Source organism: Amia ocellicauda, chromosome 6 (assembly GCF_036373705.1).
Source record: "Amia ocellicauda isolate fAmiCal2 chromosome 6, fAmiCal2.hap1, whole genome shotgun sequence".
In the NCBI taxonomy this organism is placed as follows: domain Eukaryota; kingdom Metazoa; phylum Chordata; class Actinopteri; order Amiiformes; family Amiidae; genus Amia; species Amia ocellicauda.
Window position 1 is genome coordinate 29,545,566 of NC_089855.1, and position 23,610 is coordinate 29,569,175.

A 23,610-nucleotide genomic window follows, 5' to 3' on the forward strand; every position below is an offset into this window, starting at 1 on the left:
AGTCTTTGAAAGTCTTTTTATTGAAGCAAAGGGATGCACATAATGGAAGGTATAAAAAATATAGCCAAATTCCATCAATCTTTAACACGTTTCTTCTCAAACATCCAACATATCTATCTACTGTACACTGTAGCTTTATACTGGATCTAACACTGGTGGAATATTTGAGCAACGAAATAACCATTTTAAATTAGCAAGAAAACTGGCACATTGCACATGTTCTCACTCAAGACGTGTCTTACTATCCCATACCAATTTTGTATTTAAAGTTGATCTAACATTAATAATGCAAACCACCACTTATAAAAGGAGCTGCCATAAACATGAATGAATTATAGATTGTAATTACATTATACACATGTATATATTAACAGTCCAGCAACTATTGGTGTGGGATTTCAAAGCTACATTTACACTCTGGTTCACCTCCATACAGATGCCAGTACACAGTTCTTAAATTAAAGTCAAGTACAATTACTTTTCCTGACACCACAGTTTAAATAGTGTATTTAGAACAGTTACAGGTAATGAAATACAAGTGAAAAGTCTTGGCATCAGCTTCTGGTGCAGTGTTAATGGCTACCATGGGAAATGTCTGTATTGCAAAAGTAAAATACAGTATGTTCCATCAAAATAAACATGTCAACAGTAAGTACCAAAACATACAGCACGGGCCCTCGCTTTGTTAAACATGCTCCACATCCAATTTGATATCTTTAGCATCTGCCGCACCAGTGGAGGTATTGAAAATGTCAAGCAGGTATTGTGGATAAGGCTTGAGAATAGGATGTATGTTTATATATAGATCAGTAAAGATGGACAGCTCTAGAATTACTGTAAATTGATTATTGGGTTTTATCATGGACTGAGAAAACCTGAATCCTTGATTTCTGGAAGGTGACTGATTTACTAAGAGTTGTAAATTGATCTGTGCCAACCGTGCATCCAGTGAGTTGGTCTGAAGCATTTTTTAAATCGAAACCTGAACCCAAACAAGGATTGTAAAATGTGGATCCCATTATTACTTTACATTCTTCAATTCTGCTGAAAGGTCTAGACTGGTGTTGGCAGCTTCACAAGGGATAGATAGATACACAGAACAGACATTAAACCCATCTACACATGAGAAGTAATTTATACTCCCATGGCTTGGTGCCAGTCCTGACTTCACATCGAAAGACAAATGTTGCATCTAACACACCACACAAAAAACAAACTAAATCAAAAGATACACATTTAAAAAATAATTTAAACCAACTATTAGAATAGAAAATAAATTACACAGGAACAACATATGCTGATCAGGAAATTAGAATGGAAACATAAATCAGGTGGGTTAACAAGAAACACCTTCATAAAGAGTAGTGCAACCAAAGACGTGCATTGAAACTGAATACAGACGTAAATTAGGTTACAGTATTAACGAAGTGCTACAGTATTAAGATTCTTTCTATAATCTACCCTACAGTCTTTGTAATGGAGTGTTTGAAGTCGTGGTCCACCTGCAAGCCTCCCTTGTTCAGGGACTGTACTGATCCCTATATTCTCCCTGTGTCCAGACCATGCTAGCCTACCTCTGCAATCAGCTACGAAGGAGTGAACCCTAGCTCTCAGTAAGACAGCGGTGCAATCGGAACGAAAGGGAGGATGTGCGCTGGGTCATGCCTCTTGTTCATGATTTTATCTGAACTTGTTCCATAGTTTTTCCTTTACAAAAATGCTATTATATAACTCAACAACGCTGTGAAAGCACTTAATGAAGGTACCTGCAGCACTGGCTCTGGTTATGAATACACAGGAGGAGGAAAGGAAAAACTTTGGAAGGAAAAATAAATTAGGAGCTTAGTTTGGCAAAATTCCTTGATGAAGTCACTACCTGTCAGAGTGCATAAAGAGGTATGTCATTCAGGAAGTGCGAGAACCTCTAGTGGAGTTGACAGTATCTGGATATAGTGTGCGTTAACCAACCCGTACTCCAAACAGTCTCTCAGGCTTCTGATCTTCCTCTGAGCTTCAACCGCTCTCTCTAGACAAAGGGGAGGGAGGTGAAATGCCAACACAGCCTTCTCAGAGCACGACTGCAAGGTCATGTCAACTCAACGTCCACCGTGTCGATGTCCACATCGTCCGTCGTGGGGCCGCACTGGCCCTGGTCTGGCAGGGCGGCCTCCGGCAGAGGTCTGATCCTCAGAGTCCCGTCTCCATCTCTCTTCTCGTCTCGACTGCTCGGGAAATAGCATACATATGGGATACAGTTACGGTGCGGCCAGATTAGGAAGCACCGCAAAGGATTCAGACTTGGGGGTCAAACGCATTTGCAAATGCTCTTCGTATACTTTAAACATTGTATTTGTATTTGTATTTGGAAGGCCAGCCCTTCTATTCACAGCCCTGCTAAGTACCATCCAATCCACTCAGTCAGGGCTCATAATGCCCTTGAACTGTTTTGAAATTGTCACCTTCAAAGACGAAGTTCAGAAGCAGGTTAGCTGATTTGGATTGAGTTGGTCGAGGAGTGCTTAGGTCTCACATTGATGAATAGAGGGAAATACAATGTTAAATGTATAATCATCATCATTACCATTATACTGTTAATTATTATTATTACCCTGACTTAACGCGGTCCTCAGGAGCCAAAAACTATTCCCGTTACAAGTGAAACCACATTGTATCGAACTTGCTTTGGCCTCGAGCATTTCCACTATGAATAGTCAGCAAATCATTTCTGTTAGAGCTAACACTGTGTAAGCAGTAAATAAATGTGTTCTACAATGGTTAAATTGGATCTCCTTTAATTACAACAATTATGGTATAGGCTTACTTAAAAGATACAGTGTACCAGCAACACTGGAACTAAACTCTGCTTAATGCAACCATGTGGACTTGGCTTATTCATACATCAATTGTTTCCACTGTAATGCTGAGGAAAATGCAAAAGCCACAAAAAAATAAATAAACGGAAAGTGATTACACTTCATTCAAAAATGTAAAAAAGGAATTGGGTATTTTAGCAAATAGAAGCATGGACTACTTTGTCACTTAGCCAACTATGTTATATGCAGATTTTTTAAGTAATATGAACTGTTATCTATTAAATAGGTTTGAAAACATTCTGAAGATGGGAGTTTTTACTTATAGAATAGGTTAAACTGAAGCCAAAAAGGTAAAAGTAATCAATGGATTTAAACTGTCAATGATATAACTAAAACTTGCAGACAATACTTTTCTTTATGCAGTGAAGATCGGGGGAGAGTTTAGAAATGCTGTAAATGCACTCAGCTTTGTGTTTTGACTTTCAAAACCATTGTTGCTTTACCGTGTCATATACAAATTTGCATTATATCAGGGTAGTATTGGGTCACTTACAAGGTCAAGGACCATGGTTTAATAATCAGGAATATACAATGTTTTACATATGCTACAAGGGTAACAGCTTCACTATAAACATGAATGTACACATTATAAATAAAAAGGTAAAAAAAATCATATACTATGTAAAAGACAAAGAGAAGACCAGTATTTGCAAATGGATTTGAACCCAAGTCTGGTCAAAACAGATATTTCTAAGAAACAGAAACAATACATGAGCCACTTCAGTACACATAAGTTTATCATCTATGATGTATACATCTTACTTGTATGTATTACAACACTTTTCTTACTTTTCACTGGTTCTGTGGGATTTCTTCCCTTTAATCTCTGTGGACGCGAGCTGTGGTGGGATTTTAACATGAGGGGTCTTGCAGGCCAGGGAAGAGGTACTATGCATTTCTCCTGCAAAGTAGAAAGTGCAAATACAACTTTGAACATGATTTAAAAAAGTACAAAAGACCAATGTTACGATTTGCAATATCATTGTTTTCGGAGGGGAAATACAGGAAGGGACATTTTTTGTTTTTGATTGTACCGGAGCAGTATTCATTTTAAGTCTTCAGTAAAAAAAAAAAGCTCCACATCGTGCGCTTAAAAATATATAAATTAATTAAATAATGAATTGCTGCGGCCCAAGTCTGCGCACCGTCAGAGGCCACGTGTCGGAGCGAGGGCGAGCGGGAGCGGTTGGCGACGGAAGGCTGTTTGAAGGTGTCGGTGCTGATGTAGGAACAGCAGTCTTCTCCCTCGGCCGTGGCCAGCAGAGACGCTCTGTAGTAGATGAGGGGCAGCCAGCAGTCCTCCCGGTTGTTGACCGTGTGCTCACCAGCGTAGCGCTGCAGGTAACTGTACCTGAGGAGGTCCGACGGCAACAGGGAGACAGAGAGAGGTTTTCTGGCGTCAGTCTTTTAGAATTCCCAACCTTAACAACGAAAGATTTCCGCCATGATCTAAAAACCTGATTTACATGGGCAACTCACGCCGGTCTAAGATGGGTCTCACATTCCCGCACTGTGAGGATCTCAAGAGATTAAATGACAGGACAGCCCGGCACTCATTTGAGATGAGCAGGGTTCAAAAAATGAGCATTGCCCCATTGCTGAACTAAATATTGGTGCTTACTTACCCTGTGCATCAATAAATACACAGAATATAGGCTTAGGAGTTTTTCTTTTATATATATATATATATTGTATGTTTGCCAAATGATATATACATTAAAGTCAGTATTTACTTTTGTTAATTTATAAATTGCTTATGTGTAGCTTTTCTCCCATCAATTCAGTAACTTTGCTCAGCTGCTCGAGGGCAGAAATAATTAACATTATTTCCCGTTTGCCGAGCATGGCAAATTAGCATTAACATTTATCTTGGGAAAGGTGTTAATTTGCTCGTCTCAGTTTAAGGCCAACTAAAAAACTCCCCCTTCCTATGTGAAATTGCCCTGGGGCCTATGGAGTCATACAGCCGCCCTACTGAAAGGACTAAAAGGACTTCCTGGCACAGGGCTGTTGGGTTTGACCCTCTCGTCCCAATGTTGGAGTGACTTACACTGTCTTTTTGTCGGGCCTCAGCAGTTTGCTGGAGAACTCGCTGAGGATGGTGAGGTAAGAGATGTAGGGAGGGGAGTGCCTCTCTCCGGTCTGCACAAACCCCCTGAACACAAATTCTATACCGTCCCTGAAAGAGCAACAGAAACAGGTTAACACTGCCTGCTATGTGAGGCTTTTAAAACACGGGGTCTAAGGGTCTTGCGGTGTTGCTACCTCAGCCACTGACTCTAGTGGATATCTTTTGAGGTCTGTAGCAATTTTACTACATTTTGTCTTTATTTTGTCTTCTTCAAGCATGATTTGGAATTTGGAGATCAGCCGCCCTTAATCCTAAAAGGATCTTAAGAGCGCTTTACTGGAGCAGCGTACCCAGCCACATGGCGAATTATTTCAAAACAGGATAGCAGACAATCTCAGAGGGACAAAGGATTTCTCAAAACCATCACAATTAGGGATTGTTTTAGAGTAGAATGTAAGTAAGGTTAGATCAAGCATCATAGAGAGCCCCAGTCTGGCAAGTTTTTGTCAGTCTGCATTTTATTCATCAAATAACTGGAAAAATACAGTAATTTAGAGACCATCAGAAACAAACACCTGTGAACCCTTCAGGACCAGAGTTCCTGTATTGGACACATGACATCATACACTGATGAAAAACGAACTTCCTTTCCCATTGTTGAGATTCTGCGGAATTCAGGGAGACCTATAAGACAACCCCCCTCCTGTGTTGAAGCTAGAGGTTTGTTGTTGCTGTACGGCTGAGCTGATGAATACAGTGCATGTGGGAGAAGCTTGCCTGTGTATCATGGCGATAGACTCGCGGGACTTGATCTGGTCCCAGCCAAAGGTCAGGGAGAAGCGCCGGGCCAGCTCCTTGATGCTGCTGAAGGTCTGAATGGAGGAGCTGCAGACTTTGCCGCTGTCCTGCTCCTGCTTCAACCTCAGGAACAGCTGAGGACCACAGACAACATTACATCAGAGGTGTCTGGGATCGTATGAAAGCTGAAGAGAGCTGAAGAGCTCCATCTGATGCAGGTGATGTATGGACTGTTCTGCAAGTTAGGTACAATGCAATATCAATGCCAAGACATTGCAAATACTTATATATAGATCCCCATTTCTTAAATGATTCCAAAACATAAGCAAATTCCATCTGAGATCAATTTATTGAACATGAAGGAGAGGGAAAATGATAACAAATTATTGTCAAAAATAACAATGAAGCTACATTCTTTATTTTCCACCAAAGCTGTGCTTTATTAAATTTAATGTATACTAAAACGTGTTTATTAAGTACTTTCCTGTAAAATAAATTAAATGCAACACTGTAGTTAATTTTTGGAATTTGGGGAGTGCAAAATTTAGATAGTCACACTTCATTTCATTGCCATACATATTTGTATTTAAATGTGTTTTTTCCTCAATGCATGTTAAATATAATCGCAAATAATTGCCACTGACCATATTTTTGAAAACCTTTATTCATATACACTCACCTAAAGGATTATTAGGAACACCATACTAATACTGTGTTTGACCCCCTTTCGCCTTCAGAACTGCCTTAATTCTACGTGGCATTGATTCAACAAGGTGCTGAAAGCATTCTTTAGAAATGTTGGCCCATATTGATAGGATAGCATCTTGCAGTTGATGGAGATTTGTGGGATGCACATCCAGGGCACGAAGCTCCCGTTCCACCACATCCCAAAGATGCTCTATTGGGTTGAGATCTGGTGACTGTGGGGGCCAGTTTAGTACAGTGAACTCATTGTCATGTTCAAGAAACCAATTTGAAATGATTCGACCTTTGTGACATGGTGCATTATCCTGCTGGAAGTAGCCATCAGAGGATGGGTACATGGTGGTCATAAAGGGATGGACATGGTCAGAAACAATGCTCAGGTAGGCCGTGGCATTTAAACGATGCCCAATTGGCACTAAGGGGCCTAAAGTGTGCCAAGAAAACATCCCCCACACCATTACACCACCACCACCAGCCTGCACAGTGGTAACAAGGCATGATGGATCCATGTTCTCATTCTGTTTACGCCAAATTCTGACTCTACCATCTGAATGTCTCAACAGAAATCGAGACTCATCAGACCAGGCAACATTTTTCCAGTCTTCAACTGTCCAATTTTGGTGAGCTTGTGCAAATTGTAGCCTCTTTTTCCTATTTGTAGTGGAGATGAGTGGTACCCGGTGGGGTCTTCTGCTGTTGTAGCCCATCTGCCTCAAGGTTGTACGTGTTGTGGCTTCACAAATGCTTTGCTGCATACCTCGGTTGTAACGAGTGGTTATTTCAGTCAAAGTTGCTCTTCTATCAGCTTGAATCAGTCGGCCCATTCTCCTCTGACCTCTAGCATCAACAAGGCATTTTCGCCCACAGGACTGCCGCATACTGGATGTTTTTCCCTTTTCACACCATTCTTTGTAAACCCTAGAAATGGTTGTGCGTGAAAATCCCAGTAACTGAGCAGATTGTGAAATACTCAGACCGGCCCGTCTGGCACCAACAACCATGCCACGCTCAAAATTGCTTAAATCACCTTTCTTTCCCATTCAGACATTCAGTTTGGAGTTCAGGAGATTGTCTTGACCAGGACCACACCCCTAAATGCATTGAAGCAACTGCCATGTGATTGGTTGGTTAGATAATTGCATTAATGAGAAATTGAACAGGTGTTCCTAATAATCCTTTAGGTGAGTGTATTTTTTAATAAAAAATCTGAATACTCGTTTAATACATGTGAATGAATAACGTTCGGATGTTCGATAAAAGTGTCCATAACTAGGTTATCATGTATAATACTTGATGTCTTTTTTTATAGAAGCAGGATGATAAGTTGCTATTTTACAGCATAGTAAAATAGCAGAAAAAGCAGAGGCCCCTTAAACACAACAAACATTTCCTGTCACTTACAAAACACCCTATCAATAATTCTCCCACCTAGAACTTGCACATTCATGAGCACTTTGTGAAGAGTTATTAGTTGCATCTGCACTCTCAGCGGTGTATGCAGGGTCCTGACTCTTTATATAAAAAAGATGTCTTGCATGTTTTGGCTAGGCAACAAAGTCAAGACCACAGTCCCTGACCACCTTCCGGCGACTGCTCAACACAATCTGTTTACACATCTATCAGCCTTTACCTACAATACCACAGTCAACATATCCTGGACAGCTCAGCATTCGGATACATTTCTGAACTGATGTGCTCTTCTGTGATCCCAATTACTTTTGCATCTACTTTTGTACTTGTGACTACCCTAACCCTATGATGTTTTGTACTCGTGTTAGCCTGTTTGCACTAGGATGCAAGTTTACTGTATTTACTGTACTTGGCAATGCTTTGCAAACCGTAAGACTCTGGATAAAGGCATCTGCTAAGAAATGTATAATAACAATAATACTAAGCAAGTGAATTATTTAATAGACAAAAACAGACATCAATTCAACTATTAGGGAGCTATTCTTAATAGAATGCCTGACTGGTCTGGAAGAGAAGCATGCTGGGATGCCTGGTACTGGTTTACTGAACCAAGGTTGACAAAAGACACACAAAAAAGAAAGAAAACTGAAAAACAAGCTAACAATAGTGAATAAAAAACTGCTGGGGGTGAAAAAAAAGGGTGCTATGAATGTTTCCCCCATTCCCAGTTGTTTTCTGCTCCCTTTAACATGGCCAAGATAGCACTGGTCCAGAACGCCATTATTAAAGGCCTCTGGGTTGTATTAATGGAATGTTTTGTCACAAGCTGGGAGCTGTGACATCTCAATGGTCTGCAGAAGTGATGACAGGCTCTGAGGCCGCTTTGTAGATGTGGAGAAGGAAGGGGGGGGGGGTGCATTGGAATATTTGGCACACGTCTTTATCTGACCGGAGAACGGGGGGAGGCTTAGCAGATGTGTCTCGGCGGAGTGTCAGATACGTGTCTTTTGGCAGCGGGGTCTGCATTCTGCATACCTGCTGCAGGCAAAGCACCAGAGCCCTGGCACTTTCGATTTTGTCCATCTGCCTGGTCCTGCTCAGAGTCTCTTTAATGATGTCTCCAAAATCATTGTAGTACTGCGGGAACACAAGGGAAACGAGGAGGACAATGAGTTGATATGCTGATCAAACTAAAACAGTTATTTATTTATTTTATTCAGCATTTGAAGTGTAGAATGAGGGGAGATGCCATTCAGCTTGTAACTTTTGTGGTTTGAATCAGTGTTGTTTTTCTTTTCTTTTATAGGGATTTTAGTAAAATGCCCATTTCCACACATTTTCTTATCTTGTGTAGTTAGTTGTGAGTACAAACTGCCAAGACACCATATAATGAAAAGATACGAAAATATGGTTTACTCACCTTGATTTTGTTGCTTTTGTTTTGCTGGATATTGTTTGTGAAGTAAGGAAAGTGGAGCAGATAAAAGCTCAAAGTCACTGTTCTGTGCTGTGGCTGTCTGGTACAACAGATTTGCTACAACACAGTCATTGGCGGGGAAACCTTGGCCAGCCTATATTTTGCTTATAAGAAACAGACAGTGTGGGGTGGAGGGGATTCTGTCAGCCTATAATCACAGACAGGCTCAAATCAGAGAGCAGACCCATGTCACAGAACTCCTGGGGTGTTTTAACAAATTACAGTCGCTCGTTTTCTGTCTGTCTTTTCTCAGAATAACCAAAGTCACTTCTGCATTTTCCAAGGTTGTTGCTTCCTCTCGATAAGGCTGCTCTTATGTAATGCTCAATACAATAGGATTTACAGTGCATGTCCTTGGGTTAAAGAAAAAATTGAAACACTGCTCGATACAAAAGTACATGACATGCAAATGACCCTGGGAGAGTGGCTGACTTACTAAACTCGTATTTAAAGTTCCAATAAAACAGCAATCATGACAAATCCCCTCGCGCCAGCTGTTCAAGCAGGGCTTCGACGGGAGCTGTGTCCTCGGCACTGTTCAGCATAAGCTCCTCTTCCCTCTCGAGACTTGAGCTGTACAATCCGCTGGGCCTCCAGGAGCCCTAGTCGGCTTTCACTGCACTACCAACTACCAGCCTTGACTTCTTGTTTGCTCTTCAAACCAACCGCCAGTGCATCAGTATAAAGCACTTCTAACGCCACAACAGCAACAACTGGACAGAAGGCAGACAAAACTTAGACTTTGGATCTGCTGGATAGTGCAGCTCACAATATATTCCTGAACTTTAGCTCATTTTAAGGGTGAACACAGGTGTGTCTTAATATGTCCCATATGGATGATGTGAAATCATAATGCAAATATATTAATAATAATAGCTGTTAAAGTCCATTTAGACTCATTTCAGTTAGTTAAGCAGTTAACATATTAATAAACAATACCTTTTCACATGTAACCGTGTCATTATGTACCATCTGCACGATTTACCAGAACCAAGTTGCTGGATTTGAATGAGTTTGTGCCTGATCCAGTTTGTGCTTGGTGTTGTGTACAGATACAGTCCCTTAATGCAGAGGGATATCTCACTGTAATATAGACCAAGGCTTCTTGGGCTTAATTTTTTTTTTTTTTTTTTATAAAATGGCATTTCTCACCATCCAATAGATGTGCTATGCAGTGCTTACCTTCATGTAATGTTTGAATATCTCCGCTGCCGTGCTCATCTCCAGCACACTGTTCACGATCAGTTTACAGTAGGCTGCCAGCAAATTCCTTTTCCTGTGCAGGTCATCCAACTTATTGGCTCCTGCATCGCTCTCAGTGGCTGCGAGTACACAAAAATAAGAGGGGGGGGGAGAGAGAGAGAGAGTTGTTTTGTAGACCAAATGTGTAATACACTTCTATTATTACAACCTAACTGTTTAAAACATGGCAATCACAGAGCTAATGCAATACTTCTGAAGGTGAACTGGAGTTAATAAAGTTTTTCATAAAGGCAACAGCTCTAACCACTTAGATTTTTTTTTTTTTTTGTAATTCCTGCATTTCCCATGCCACCCCTGCGCAGCAAAGTCACAACATCTCCTAAATGAAATAACTGTTACTTTGTTCCCCTCGAAACTCAGTGCAATTGTATAATTTGCGGATTGCAGTTTTATTACTCTTTCATGCGGCCGGTCCAATAACACATTTAATTCCCGGTTTTGAAACACAGGGGAATGCCAACAGGGCCATTATGAGCTAATGCAGAACATTGCCTAGGTGGAATTTTGAAGCGCACAACATTAGGGATGGGTTAAATGGTTAGGCTCAGTTTGTTCATTGTATACTCGTTAGCAGCCCAATTCCTGTTTGTACATTTCACATTTCCACTGCAAGCAGTGAATGAATGCGAATGAGACTATTAAAACGCAATTTGTAAAACCTGTGACCTGATTCTGCGGTTCATGTCTGGTTCCAATTGGTACCAAGCTTCACAAATGTATACCCTTTAACTTTTTTTTTTTTACTTTTCCCCCCAATGTCCTTCACAGTATCATGTGTTCTTGTGTGGCCATTTGTTCTGGCCTGCTTGTAATGCCTGGGACAGGATAGAGGCAGCAGCCAAGTTAATAATTAAAATGATAACAATAATGCATTGAGATAGTGTGTTAATAATTTAATTCTTATCAATTCCATATTCATGATATACTGTAAATTGACAGTGCACTGACATGTCTCTTTTAGCCAGTGTTGCTCTTGTCCTAAGTGTACTTTAGCTTTAGTGGTTTAATAAATGGTGTGCTTTGTAACTTCTTTAGATGCAGAACAATTTTACAAACACCCTTTTAAAAGTCTGGCTCAGCCCCTTTGTCTGTCCCAGGGATCAGGACTGCCACCTAGCGGAAGGTCCGTAGTATTGTTGGATATCCTGATCATGAGACAGAGTTTTAGTCTCAGATACAGCTAGTACAGTTCTTTTTGCATTCAGTGACATTAAATAGCACCCCAGATTGGTTTGTTAAGTACAGGACAATTAATGAGTGAATGATTGCTGGGGCAGGCAAACAAGGATGATGGGAACCAATCCAAGGTGCTCAAACAGTGTACAGGGCCATACAGTAGAACAACCAGTATTCAGATGTAAAACAACAGTGGCAGTGCTGATACGTCCCTCCTGCTCAATAAGATGCAGATGGAGCAACACTCTTTGCAAAGCTAGCACCCAGGAGTTCCTAAACGTATAAAGTACAGAATCCTGACACGGATGAATGATCTGCCTGGACACAGAAACTGTATATGGTTGTCTGGCCTTGTGTATTCTGCAGGGAGTTAAAACAAATGCTCACAATTGAGACTTGGGTGCAGAAAGGCAGTGGGAAAATAACTGACAACAACACTAGTGTTAAGGGAGGGCTCACTCTTATAACATTTCCTTTCTTTTTAATCCGTGTGGAGAATCTCTTACTGTCTGCGCTTGAGTAAGCCCGGTTGTGCAAGATGAGGGAAGCCTTGAGTGGCTTCTCACTGCAACTCCATTTACACAATAAGAGTGCCATCTGCTGGTTAGGAAAGAGCTTTGAATCATTCGCGTCCAGTAACCAGTAAATCATAGCTCAGGAAAGCTCAGGAAAGCTCACCTTTCCCATGGTTTTCGTGGTCTGTGCCGGTGAACACGTGCTCTTGGACGAAGGAGATAAGTGCCTTTTGGAGCTTGGGGTCAGGGGTGTAGAGGAGTGGCGCCGCGCCCGTATGCTCCATCACCAGCAGCTGGTAGCTGTGGGCGGTCAGTACGTCACACAGGGACAAGAAAGCCTGCAAAGATTTTTCACATGGATTTTTTCAAAACATATCTATTTAAAAACAGCTTCACTCTAAGGTTTTTCCGCACCCTGCCTATGGGACAATGTTATGCAGGGATTCGTTTAGGTGTAATAAATACCAATTGTGAAACTCTACTAACTTATCAATGAGGACTTTTCAGATTTTCCCAATTATTGATTCGGCCTAGATTTTTACATACATAGTTTATTGACTGCAGATAGAGGGAGTGTGAACCTTTAAGAGCCTCAGAGGAATGCTTAGTTTGGATCTTGTCTGGAGGAGTCCATTTTATTTCCCCCCTTAAAAAGACACTGTAAATCGCCTGCACAGAAAAAGGTTTTAAGCATCTGCACTTTAGTTTAACATGTTCCAGAACTAAAGCCCACACCATGAAATCTAAGTAAAGAGAATTGGAAATATGCTTGGTGTAATGCTAAATATCCAGCAGTGCTACTGTGGATCTTGAGCACAGTTCAAGGGAATAAGGATCTGTATTAACCAAAAATGTATCAGAAATCATTCACGTACAATGCATGGACACCTTCAATTGTCACCTTCCCTGGCGTTACAGAGCAATAGGAGAAATGTGCTTATTCTAGACCAGAAATAAAGAATAAACACGAGCACATGACACATCACGGTTTCCCTGAAGGAAATTAAAGTGAAACAATGATAACCTTCACAAAAACAATAATACAAAATAACAAAAAAGCAACCAGGCACATGAGCTTCGGGAAAGTTTTGTTTTCTGATCAGAAAAAGGAATGAATGTACCTGTTCCTTAACGGCAGGGTGACTGTGGGACAGGCAACGTTGGCACTTCTCACAAAAACTCCGCAATTGGTTCCTCTGAGCGAGCGCCCTCTCCTGAAAGCACAGCCACATCAAAACATAGTACAATACATAAAATTAAGTATTTCCAGTGAAAGAATGGATAACAACCTCCGAAGAGCTCTAAAGCTACCAAAGGTGAGCAACACTGATGCTTATCACCTTTTTATGAGACGCTCATCCCTGTTTTATTGCTTTAATTAAAATAGCACTTGTGTGTAATGTCCTGTATAGAATTTATCCACAGTAAGTAGTCAATAACAAGATGGAGGCCTTTGATTCAGCAATAAAGAGGTTTGAGTTGGTGGTGAACTTATCTATTGATCCTATACCATATGTACAGATGGGAGCCCTTGTTCTTGCTTTATAGATGTGAGGAGTGAATGGGTTCTACAGCCAAGTTCAAGGATAAGGTTTCTTTCACTGTCCTCGGAAACACTTTAAATTGTCTGACTCAATTGCCAAGCTCAATATTAATGTTTCAGCCCCTGGACGCAACACAAATTTAGATTGTTCTCATGGCATAATTCAGCAGCTGACGGAAGATCTCGGGGAACTATGTTCTTGGCTAAATATTGCCCTCTTGGAGTAAACTGGCTGGTTTTGAATTAGGTGAAGCTGGCCATAAGTTTACTTTTACACTTCTTACTGTAAGGAAGATTGCCCGTTGAGAAGGGAAGCTGACAGTGTGTTATTGTGGGAGAGTGAAAGTGCAGGAATTGCAAATGGTAAGCACCTAGGAAAAGATAAACTGGGATTAATAAGTAAAAAGTGCAGACTTGAGATACTGGCAGGTAACATAACCAAGCATTTAATCTCGTCCGGGGTAATGAAAGCACATTTACCTTTGTGTTGATATTCTTCGTAATGTAAATCTATGTAAAAAATTATAATGCCGATCGGGGGCCGGGGACAGTCATTTTCAGCATTTCAATGATTGTGCAGCGCCGTCCTGTTAATTTCATCAGCGTGATTCATTTTAATCACACGTCTCGCTGTTTTTCTGCTGAATGTATCTTTTCATTTGAAATCAGCTTACCATTAGAGTCAAATGCCAACGGTATTAGAATTGCAGATTACAACAAATTCATGGCTGCTGCCTGAAATTACTGTTCACGTTGTCAATTATTGATGAAACAAAATTCTCTGACACAAACTGCCATCCACTTGCATAAAAATTAGTAGTTTTTCTTTTTTTGTACCCGCGTATTCATAATCGCCTTCAATATTTCATTTACGGAATGTCAAAGATCAATGAAGAGCAGCAGAAGATATTATTACGAGGGAGGACTCCAATTTCATGACTTGAGATGCAAAGTGTATGGACATTAGAGAGACAGTTATTTATAAAAAATCAACTCAATCCATAACTTTTGGAGGGCTGCTTTTAATTGTTTTCAAATTAGTTTTCCTGCTCGGGTTGTCGATTTTTCTTATTTAAAAACGCTAAAGGTCACCATGAACAACTCCAGAGATTGAATCTTTGAGCCTTAATCTTGTGTGTGTGTGCATGCAAATATTGCAATTGCTGCATTGTGATCAGGCAATACAATACAGAGAGGTCAACTCCAAAACCCCTTTGCACTCAGTCCTGGAACCTGCTGGAAGTCTTTCTACATGGACAAGTGTTCCTCTATGTGCTGACCACGTTCATCTTTTCCATTCCATTGTCCACATCCCGACGCGGTTTTAAGCTTACATAAGTAACTGCGGTTCATTTACTTTCAAGTTGTCGTCACTGTGTTCCTGCAGAGTGTCCCAGAGGCTGCTGTCTGTCTGTCACCACTCACAGCTGCTGGGAAAATGCCACAATGGCGGCGAGAGGCAGGATCTCCCATTACATCCAGGTTTGGAGAAAGGCATTCTTTCCAGCAGCTTCGAAGGTCGTCAGACAGACAGACAGCAGTGTTCAAAGTGCATCTCCGCTACACAAGTGCAGGCCGTTAATGGGAAGTCAAAACACTCTGCAGGGAATGAACGATGAAAGGAAAGAACAGAAGCCAGAGTGACTTCTGTGTCACAAGCATGGGACATACTTAACGTGCCTACAACAAAACTATTTCTTGGAAACTCGTGATTTGCTCTTAAAAACATATCAAAGATGACTTTGGATACAAAAGCTTTTCCAAAAGCATTCAATAATTGCATTACAAACAAATATATATAATATTCCAATATAACGCAATCCCATACAATGAGAATTTGGATATAAATGGTTTTGAAAGTTTAAACACAAAGCTGAGCGCATTTATAGCATTTTTAAACTTTCCCTCCGATCTTCACTGCATAAAAACCATCTTGTCTGCCAATCTAAATCAGTTGATTATTTTACCTTTTTGGTTTTAATTTTAACCTTTTCTATAAGTAAAAAATCCCATCTTCAAAATCTTTCCAAACTATTTAACAGTTTATATTACAGTACATCCTGTACATGCTCCTATTTGCTAAAATACCCAAACCCTTTTTTACAACAATTTGTAAGGATGCATAATTAAAATAGTTTTCTGACATTTTATGTGAATTTTGCATTTTCCTAAGCATTACATACAGACCAAATGATTGATGCATAATGAAACCTAGCCCACATGGTTTTTCATACCTGTGTAAATACACTGCATCTTTTAAGGAAGCTTAAAATAATTGTTGTAATTAGTGAAATTGGATACATTAACAATTAACCATTGCAGAGCAGATTTTTTTTCCTGCATATTAGCTCTAACAAAAATGGTTTGCCGACTATTAATAACTGAGAGGCCAAAGCAAATTCGATATAACACGATTTCAGACAATGGGGTAAGAAGGCTTTCGGTGTGACATACCCTGCTAGGAACCCCTTCCCCGCTTGTGTTTTGCTGCCAAAGAACGGCATAGCAGACGCACTGTAAAGAGTGGACCACGATCTGTTGTGAAAAACAAAAACAGTATTCTTGTGTAAGAAGCAGCTACACAAAAGGGAATGTTAAATGTACATAAAGACACCGCTTGCCCCCCGTTAGGGCCTGCTTTGCTCAATGATTTTCTGGTGACTGAGTTTGAACTCTGTTTATTACACTTTGCAGTTTTCTGATTTAACTTTTGCAGCCATTTTCAGAAATCCAATACCAATATGTACTGCCCTTACTCACTAGTAAACTCTTTACCCACTTTGGAGAATCAGTCTCTTGGTATACCTGGTCTGGAAGCCCTCCGTGCTGGACCTCGAGGCTCAGGAGTCCAGAAACAGGATCGTACAGCCTCCATTTGGAAAGGTCATGAGCACTACAGGGCACAGTGAGACAAAAAGACAAAAACTCATGAGGAATATTTGGTTTCATACCTATCTGTCCCATAGTCTAGGGTAGGCCAGCCCCGCTCCTGGAGATCCAGCGTATAGGCCACCCACAACCCATCAATTTAAACAGACTTGGAAACATTGTATTATCAGTTAAGTAGGTGTTTTGGTGAGTTCAGTCATTCAGAGATCCTTTGGTGCAAATATCTGTAGTTTTCAGCCCTTAAAGGAACACATTTCCCTTGGCTTTTCTATATTAAATTGATAACAAACAGACTCCCAGTCTAGAAACTTGCTCAGGGATGCCCAGAAAATAAAATCAGAAAAATCTAAAGTTCTGTGATGGTGAATGGAACTACCATGTCTGGGCTTGACTACCCCTGTAATAACCCTCAGTGCGGACAGACAGGCAAATGGAAAACACACAGACACTCTACAGTAAAGTACAGTGGTTCCTACTTGTGAAAGGCAGCAACTCTTTTTAGTGTCGCTAAAATGTGGCAGGTCTTCTCATCATCAGCTGCGAGGTTCAGACCCTGACAGGAAGACAAGAGCAGGTCGCTTTAATTAAAATAGCAAAAGATCCTTCTGGAAATGTAATGTGAAGGGTAAAAGATCAAAAAGCGCACACACACACACACACACACACACACACACACACACACACACACACACACTATAAAACCACATGGGGATATCCCTTACAGCACCCTATTTTAAGGGGTCATAAAGATCAAGCTCTGACATGGGTATCATGCAAAGGTTGGGATGCTTGACATACAACTTGAACAACAAAAGAAAGAGGACTGTTCAAAGGCATTCTGTATTCATATTATATGATACAGACCTCAATTATATTCCATCTTGCTGCCTCTTCTGTTTAGAAATATGTGTGTGATCAATTGTTAATTGAGTTTCAAACCAAAAAAACAAAAATTGCAATCACTAAATATTTGTAATACTGAACTGCAAAACTCCAGGGGTTTAAAAAACACACAATTATTAAATCAATTATAGGGAGTGAAATCAATAGATCACACAGACCAGAGAGTACATTTGACCAGGTCTGTTTTTAAATTAGTATTATGAAACCTTGCTGCGCTTTCCTCTAAAAGGATGCTCTCTGGATTATTTTAAAAACAAACAGGTGATTTCCAAGAGAGATTACAGGATCCTATGAGGTATCATTGCTTTTAAATACAAGGAAGTTCACACTTGTTTTGGGTGTCTGAAAATGAAAAAGACTCCATGAACTACCTCTTCTGGTAAGTCTCCCAGCAGTTTGTGGAGGCTGTACACCCACTGGTCGATCAGCTGGTCCCTGGAGGAGGTGGAGAGCTGGTGAGCAGCCATGTCCTCACAGCACAAGCTCTGGAATGTTCTGGAACCGGCCTCAAGGACCCCGGAGTCCGTGTGCTGCTCTAGAACAGTGCTGATCTGGGTCAGCAAGGCAGGCAGGTGCTGCAAGGCAAGTCAGTGTCTCAGTCTCAGTGTGGTCTAAAAAAAGGATATCGCTTGAGAACGGGGGAGATATTTTTTCCTGGAAAATAGTTAAGTCAGCTCCAAGTTTATATATATATATCTAAAATAAAAAAGGTTAGGGTTAGACACTCAGACAGTGTGTCTAATTTCTGCTGTTGTCAACACTGTTTCTACTGTTCTGTAGGATCAGGTTTGTATTTGTTAATACAGGAATCATCCTAAGAAATAGACTCCCCATCTATTACCTTATATTTGGAGCATACTTCTTAAGGCTGTATGTTCTTATATGAGCTCTCTCATACACTTATCTTTTTCATTAATTTAACAAGAGCAAACATGGCCAAGGAATACGAGTCAAAAAATGGTAGTCTGCAAAGCTGTTGAATCCCACCATTCCCCTCAGAAGGAACACTGGGCATCCTAACAAGGTGAGCCAAGTCTCTGCAGCACGTCTCTCTGACAGCTCTCATCAGTGCCATGTAATCATAACTCACGATAACTAGGCACACAACAACCAAAAAAAAAAAAATGAATTTCAATCTCTGTGATACTAAGCTGATAGTTAACCACTGGGAGACTTTACTTTTGACAGATGGTCTTCTCCAGACGGGTTAAAGTAATTTCTGTAAAACCCATTTAAAATCGTAATCAATAATTCAGCTTACCTTCTCAAAATGCCCGGTGTCAGAGGCCTCCACATGGAAATACTGAGGTATTTTAAGGAAATGTGTCACCTTTTCAGCATCCTCCGAATACTACAGAATTAAGAATAGAAAAGAAAAAGGTTTTAAATCCTACATCTGGCCTATTAGTCTAGTTTGAAAATGTACTGAGACAGATGTGAGAACATGGTACCTTTTTAAGAAGCCCAGGAAGCGTCACAATGAAGTGCTCAGTGAGTCGTATGCAGTCGTCCATCTGCTGCTTCCTTTCTTTAGCCGTGATCACCTGGGACACAAGGAGCCGTCGGGTAAGGCAAGTGAGTGCCATTTCTTATTCACAACTTACCGTTTCAACCCTTGCTCTACAACACAGAGGAATGGGGTACGAAAGCAAGACATAAGCCATGCTGAAAAATTCAGATTTTAGCAGATCGGATTGTCTAGTCCAGTCCTGCACAACTCTTTATACATAGAAATGGAAATCCATAAAAGCTCTCTCCATAATTTACAAAGTGTAAAAAAAAAATCTAAATTTAAATAACTCGGGGTGTTTTTAATTTAATTTCCAAGATCACGTGTTAGTGGCTGGGCTATATGCTGCAAACAGTGTTGAATTCTTAATTGAATGAAAACTAAATTAAATTAAATTAAGGGTCTAGTTTAATGTGCCATTGATTCAATTAGGGGCGTTCTCTGGGATCCAAGTCTATTGGGCGATGCTTTAAAATCAGCACTGACCTTCTTCCCCGTTCCTCTCCCAGCTTGGGGGGGCCCCTCGGCAGCCTGGCGCACACAGGCCAGTAGCACCTCGATGACAGTAGACTCCTGGGCACGGGTCAGACCTGGGGCAGGAACATAGAGGACAGATCAGCTACACCGCCCTCCCCTGACAATGTCTCGTTCGTCATGAGGATAAAAGGGCGCACTGACCTGTCTCCTGAGGAGACGTCTCTTCCATGAGCAGGGCAGTTAGGAAGTCCCAGTCCTTCAGCAGAGAGGCGGCCGAGTCCCACAGGCTGTCCACCAAATAGGCCACGTGCTGATGGAGCTGAGAGCATACACCTGGGGTCATTCCTCACAGACACAATCACGGCACTGTGCTATAGGAGCACAGTGCCGGGGTTGGGAGGTAAAGATATGCCCACAAGCAAGCTGATGACTAGAACATGTCTTTAAATACAGAAAGTGGTGTCTGCATTATGTCTAAGGCTACCACAGTTTGGACATGTATGAATGCTGCGGGGTGAGAAGGTGCGGCCTCTCACCTCACTGTCCTTGAAGAACTGGATGAGGGTTCGGATTCTTGCAGCATTGAGGATCCGTCGCTCATCCTGCTCTGACAACCCGTCTTCCTTCTCCTGTTGTTCAGGGGGACAGAGCAGTCTGGGGAGCAGAGGAGCATGTCAGCTGCATTTACGAAGACAACATTCACATTTCACCGCGTACGGTCGCAGTGCAAACTAATGTGACTGTGTGTGTGATCTCTCCTGCTGGTGTATTTCGGACAGCATTTTAAAGCTATACATCGCTTGCTCTCTCTCTCTCTCCAAGTGTTTAAAAGTTGTATTTGATTGTGGCACCATGCCACATTTATATTCATACTCACTAAAATAGTCGCATTTTTAGCAGTCCTACTATATCTACATATAATTTGTCATATTCTGCACGGCACACAAGGCCAGAACAGCTGTATAAACAGCACTTGGGCAAAAGATAAAATAGCAGAAATCGATGATCAATTAAACTAATCAGAGGTCATCAAATCTCCCAGGTAAGTTTTCTGTCCTCCAGTCATGACATTTTCTCGAACTTTCCATGCAATTCCATTCAGAGGTTAAATTTTCCAACTTACTTCTTGTACACAAACTCCCCCGCAGTAGCAGCCAGGGGCCTATGGGAGGCGTAAACAAACTGATACATGTGTTTACAATCTTCAGCAGTCAACACATCTTCACAGCTCCTGCAAAAGACAGTCTCACATGTAATTTCAGCTGGGGTTTAAACCAAGGTTTCGACACCTCGTTAGGTTAAGCTAAAGCATGTCCACGTCCAGGACAATAACTACAATTCACAGCATGCTGCCCAACACCAATTGCCCCGAAGCAAACAAGACTTAAAAAACTCACCAAACCTAAAAAAAAAAGTCCTCTTAAGATTTGTGCCCTGGTTTGGATTATCAGACTCTGAAACAAACAGCTTCTTAAAGGGAAACTGAGCCCTAGCCTGCACACATAGATAAATAAATCTGTGGAAAATACAAAGTCCTCAGAAAATAAACTGGTATATTTGAGTAAAGCATTACACTTCACAAAAATAAAACATTAAATAGTGTGTTAAGCTATTGGGAATACTAAAGAAATGCTGTTATGTGTAAAATTTAACAAAAAACCTTAGGTGTAACACATTTGAGAAAGGCCAGTGTTTCCTTTCAGAATTAGCTTCTTGTGAAAAATAACTCATTTATGGGTTTCTTAATAGTGGAAATCCAAGTCACAGAAACCTAAAAGAGCTTTAGAGAGCCTGCTATTCTTTCACTTGAAAGCTGTGAGAAGATGGATGTATCAGTATCTGTATCTCTGGGGACACAAAGCTAGTTTAACACAGTCAGAAGAAAGCCGGGTAGAGCTGGGCATATCCTAAATAAAGTGACCAGAGCAATGATACAAACTCAGACTCACTGAGATATGATGGTCAACAGCTTCATAGCTTGCACAGCTACTTCATGGTCCTTGTCCAAAGTCATAGAAACCATTCTTTCCTGGAAGAATAAATGAAAGCAATTTGGAAGAAAAAAAAAAATATATATCCACAGGCCAAATCCATCACAAAACAAACAAATAAAAAAATAAATGCTTTAATCTTTCCCTGCTCATTACATTTCGCCATTATTGTCGCTAGATATATAACCAAGTTTTGAAATGCTGAAAAAGTAGGTAGGACAGCAGACTTATTTCCCCCCAAAATAATTTCCTTCCGTTGCTATACTAATTTCAACAAAGCTCCCTCAAAAACAGCATAACAGTCATTGGAAAGCCGTGGAAATAGTGTCTAATCTCAAACAGTTCAGTGTTGTTATAAACTATGTATGAGATTCTGCCTGATGCACAAGGCCAAACCTGTTTCTGTTGTGCTTTGTACAGGGTTTTTTATTCCGTGGTTGTATTACTCCTGTGTCAAGGCCTCTTCATTTAGTATGCCTGGACATATATTCTTCATATATGTACTGTATATATTGTTATGACAGTTGCCAGTAGGTGGTTTTAATAACATCCCCTGCATTTTAAGAACCACCATTAAATGTGTCACCGCAGGGTTAGGATAAATGTGGCCGCTTTGTGAGGGTGCTTTCTGCAACAGGTGAACATGTGTCCCATTGACTGGGTCACAGCAGAAGTAAAATGGCCTGTAAAGACAGTAAGCTTGCAAGAGGCTTTAACAAAGCCTTTACCAGAGCCTTAAAAAAGTATTTCCAAAGCCTCTCTAAACTGCAGAAGATTCTTGTGGCACCAGGATGTCTTTTCACTTCATGTTCTCTTTAAAAACCGCAGAATCACACACCGGCGTGGTTTCTCCATGTTTATTCTAGCAGAAGTGTTCCAATCTATTCTGTGCTCCAGGCACTCTGTTATTTAAGTAATGAAATGCAAGGGCGCAGTCCGCTCCCTGTGGTTAATGACCGAATGGAGGGGTTGCACAGCCCGAGGCAAACCTCAGGGAGCTTAACAAACTGACATTCATTAATTCACCAGTAATGGGTTGGCCTTCTGTATACTGCCATCAACTTTGACAACACCTTACACGCGCCAAAACGGTTAAATGCTTTTCCGCCGAAGAATGCCGCTTAGCACTTGGAGACTGTTCAACTTTAGGCATCTTTCTGTTTTTTAAACGCAGGACCATTAGATAAAAAAAAAAAAAAAAGTCTCCAAATTCCTGCAGCCTGCACTTCTTGCTGACAACAAACTCAAAAGTAAACTCAGTAATGGCACGCAAACCAAGATCCTTTAAAAAGGAGAAGACAAACCAAACATGAATTACCTTAAACCGACTGGTGAAGAGGTCCAACTTTGAAGCCAGAAGTGCATCTGAATAGAGTGCCTTTAATCCCAGCAGACACTTCAGACGGACATCTGGTTGCTAGAATTAAAAGTGTGTTTTTTAGAAAATCAGTGCACTGAGATTTGGGGAGAGGATGGGGAAAACAAGCTCCTGATTTTGGATTTACATGACAAGAGATAAAGTAAGCTTTTGCAGGCAGTGTGTGCAGTTTGTTTGTTTGTCCTAGTTTGAATGTCGTGTCGGACGCAAACGCTTAATTACATGGTAACTGTAGGGCAGTAGTGCTGATCATTTTTGCTTTTCCATTATTATTAACAGCCCAATCAATTGGAGATGCCATGTCTTAAACTGATAACAATTAATTAAGTTTTAAATTGGAGGATGAGGTGTAAACTCAGGTGGTGAAACAGCTCTATTAGACGTTAGAAAATAAAAAACTCAACATGTAAATTGAGGTGACTTCTTTACATTTAGAAGGAAAATCTCAACCTAAATAAAACCCTGAATGCTGGATGTTAAAAGAACATCAACCAGAACATTCCTTCCTGACTAATGCCAAGTAGTTTTTTTTTCCTTTTAAACAGTCTAATCATATGTATTTGAAAAGTTTTGTGTCTTATAAACCACAGCCATGTCTCCTTCCTGCCACTTTTGCCGAACAACAAGTACG

At 40.7% G+C, this 23,610-nt stretch overlaps 1 protein-coding gene across 2 annotated transcripts in view; it reads right to left on the reverse strand.

Moving 5' to 3' along the window:
* Positions 1-2: 2 nt before the first annotated feature.
* Positions 3-23,610, reverse strand: part of LOC136751310 (cohesin subunit SA-2) — a 32,066-nt gene continuing 8,458 nt past the window's right edge. For both annotated transcript variants that reach the window (XM_066706802.1, XM_066706803.1), the window contains exons 12-32: positions 22,920-23,018; positions 21,560-21,639; positions 20,734-20,841; positions 20,147-20,264; positions 19,812-19,929; positions 19,620-19,723; positions 19,075-19,167; positions 18,885-18,974; positions 17,995-18,198; positions 17,197-17,273; positions 16,637-16,724; positions 16,286-16,366; positions 13,410-13,502; positions 12,452-12,626; positions 10,517-10,656; positions 8,893-8,994; positions 5,722-5,876; positions 4,924-5,052; positions 4,019-4,224; positions 3,663-3,774; positions 3-2,222 (exon numbers count right to left, since the gene is read on the reverse strand). In XM_066706802.1, coding sequence (XP_066562899.1) covers positions 2,087-2,222; positions 3,663-3,774; positions 4,019-4,224; positions 4,924-5,052; positions 5,722-5,876; positions 8,893-8,994; positions 10,517-10,656; positions 12,452-12,626; positions 13,410-13,502; positions 16,286-16,366; positions 16,637-16,724; positions 17,197-17,273; positions 17,995-18,198; positions 18,885-18,974; positions 19,075-19,167; positions 19,620-19,723; positions 19,812-19,929; positions 20,147-20,264; positions 20,734-20,841; positions 21,560-21,639; positions 22,920-23,018 — 2,508 coding nt within the window. In that variant the 3' untranslated portion in view covers positions 3-2,086. The remainder of the gene's footprint in view (positions 2,223-3,662; positions 3,775-4,018; positions 4,225-4,923; positions 5,053-5,721; positions 5,877-8,892; positions 8,995-10,516; positions 10,657-12,451; positions 12,627-13,409; positions 13,503-16,285; positions 16,367-16,636; positions 16,725-17,196; positions 17,274-17,994; positions 18,199-18,884; positions 18,975-19,074; positions 19,168-19,619; positions 19,724-19,811; positions 19,930-20,146; positions 20,265-20,733; positions 20,842-21,559; positions 21,640-22,919; positions 23,019-23,610) is intronic.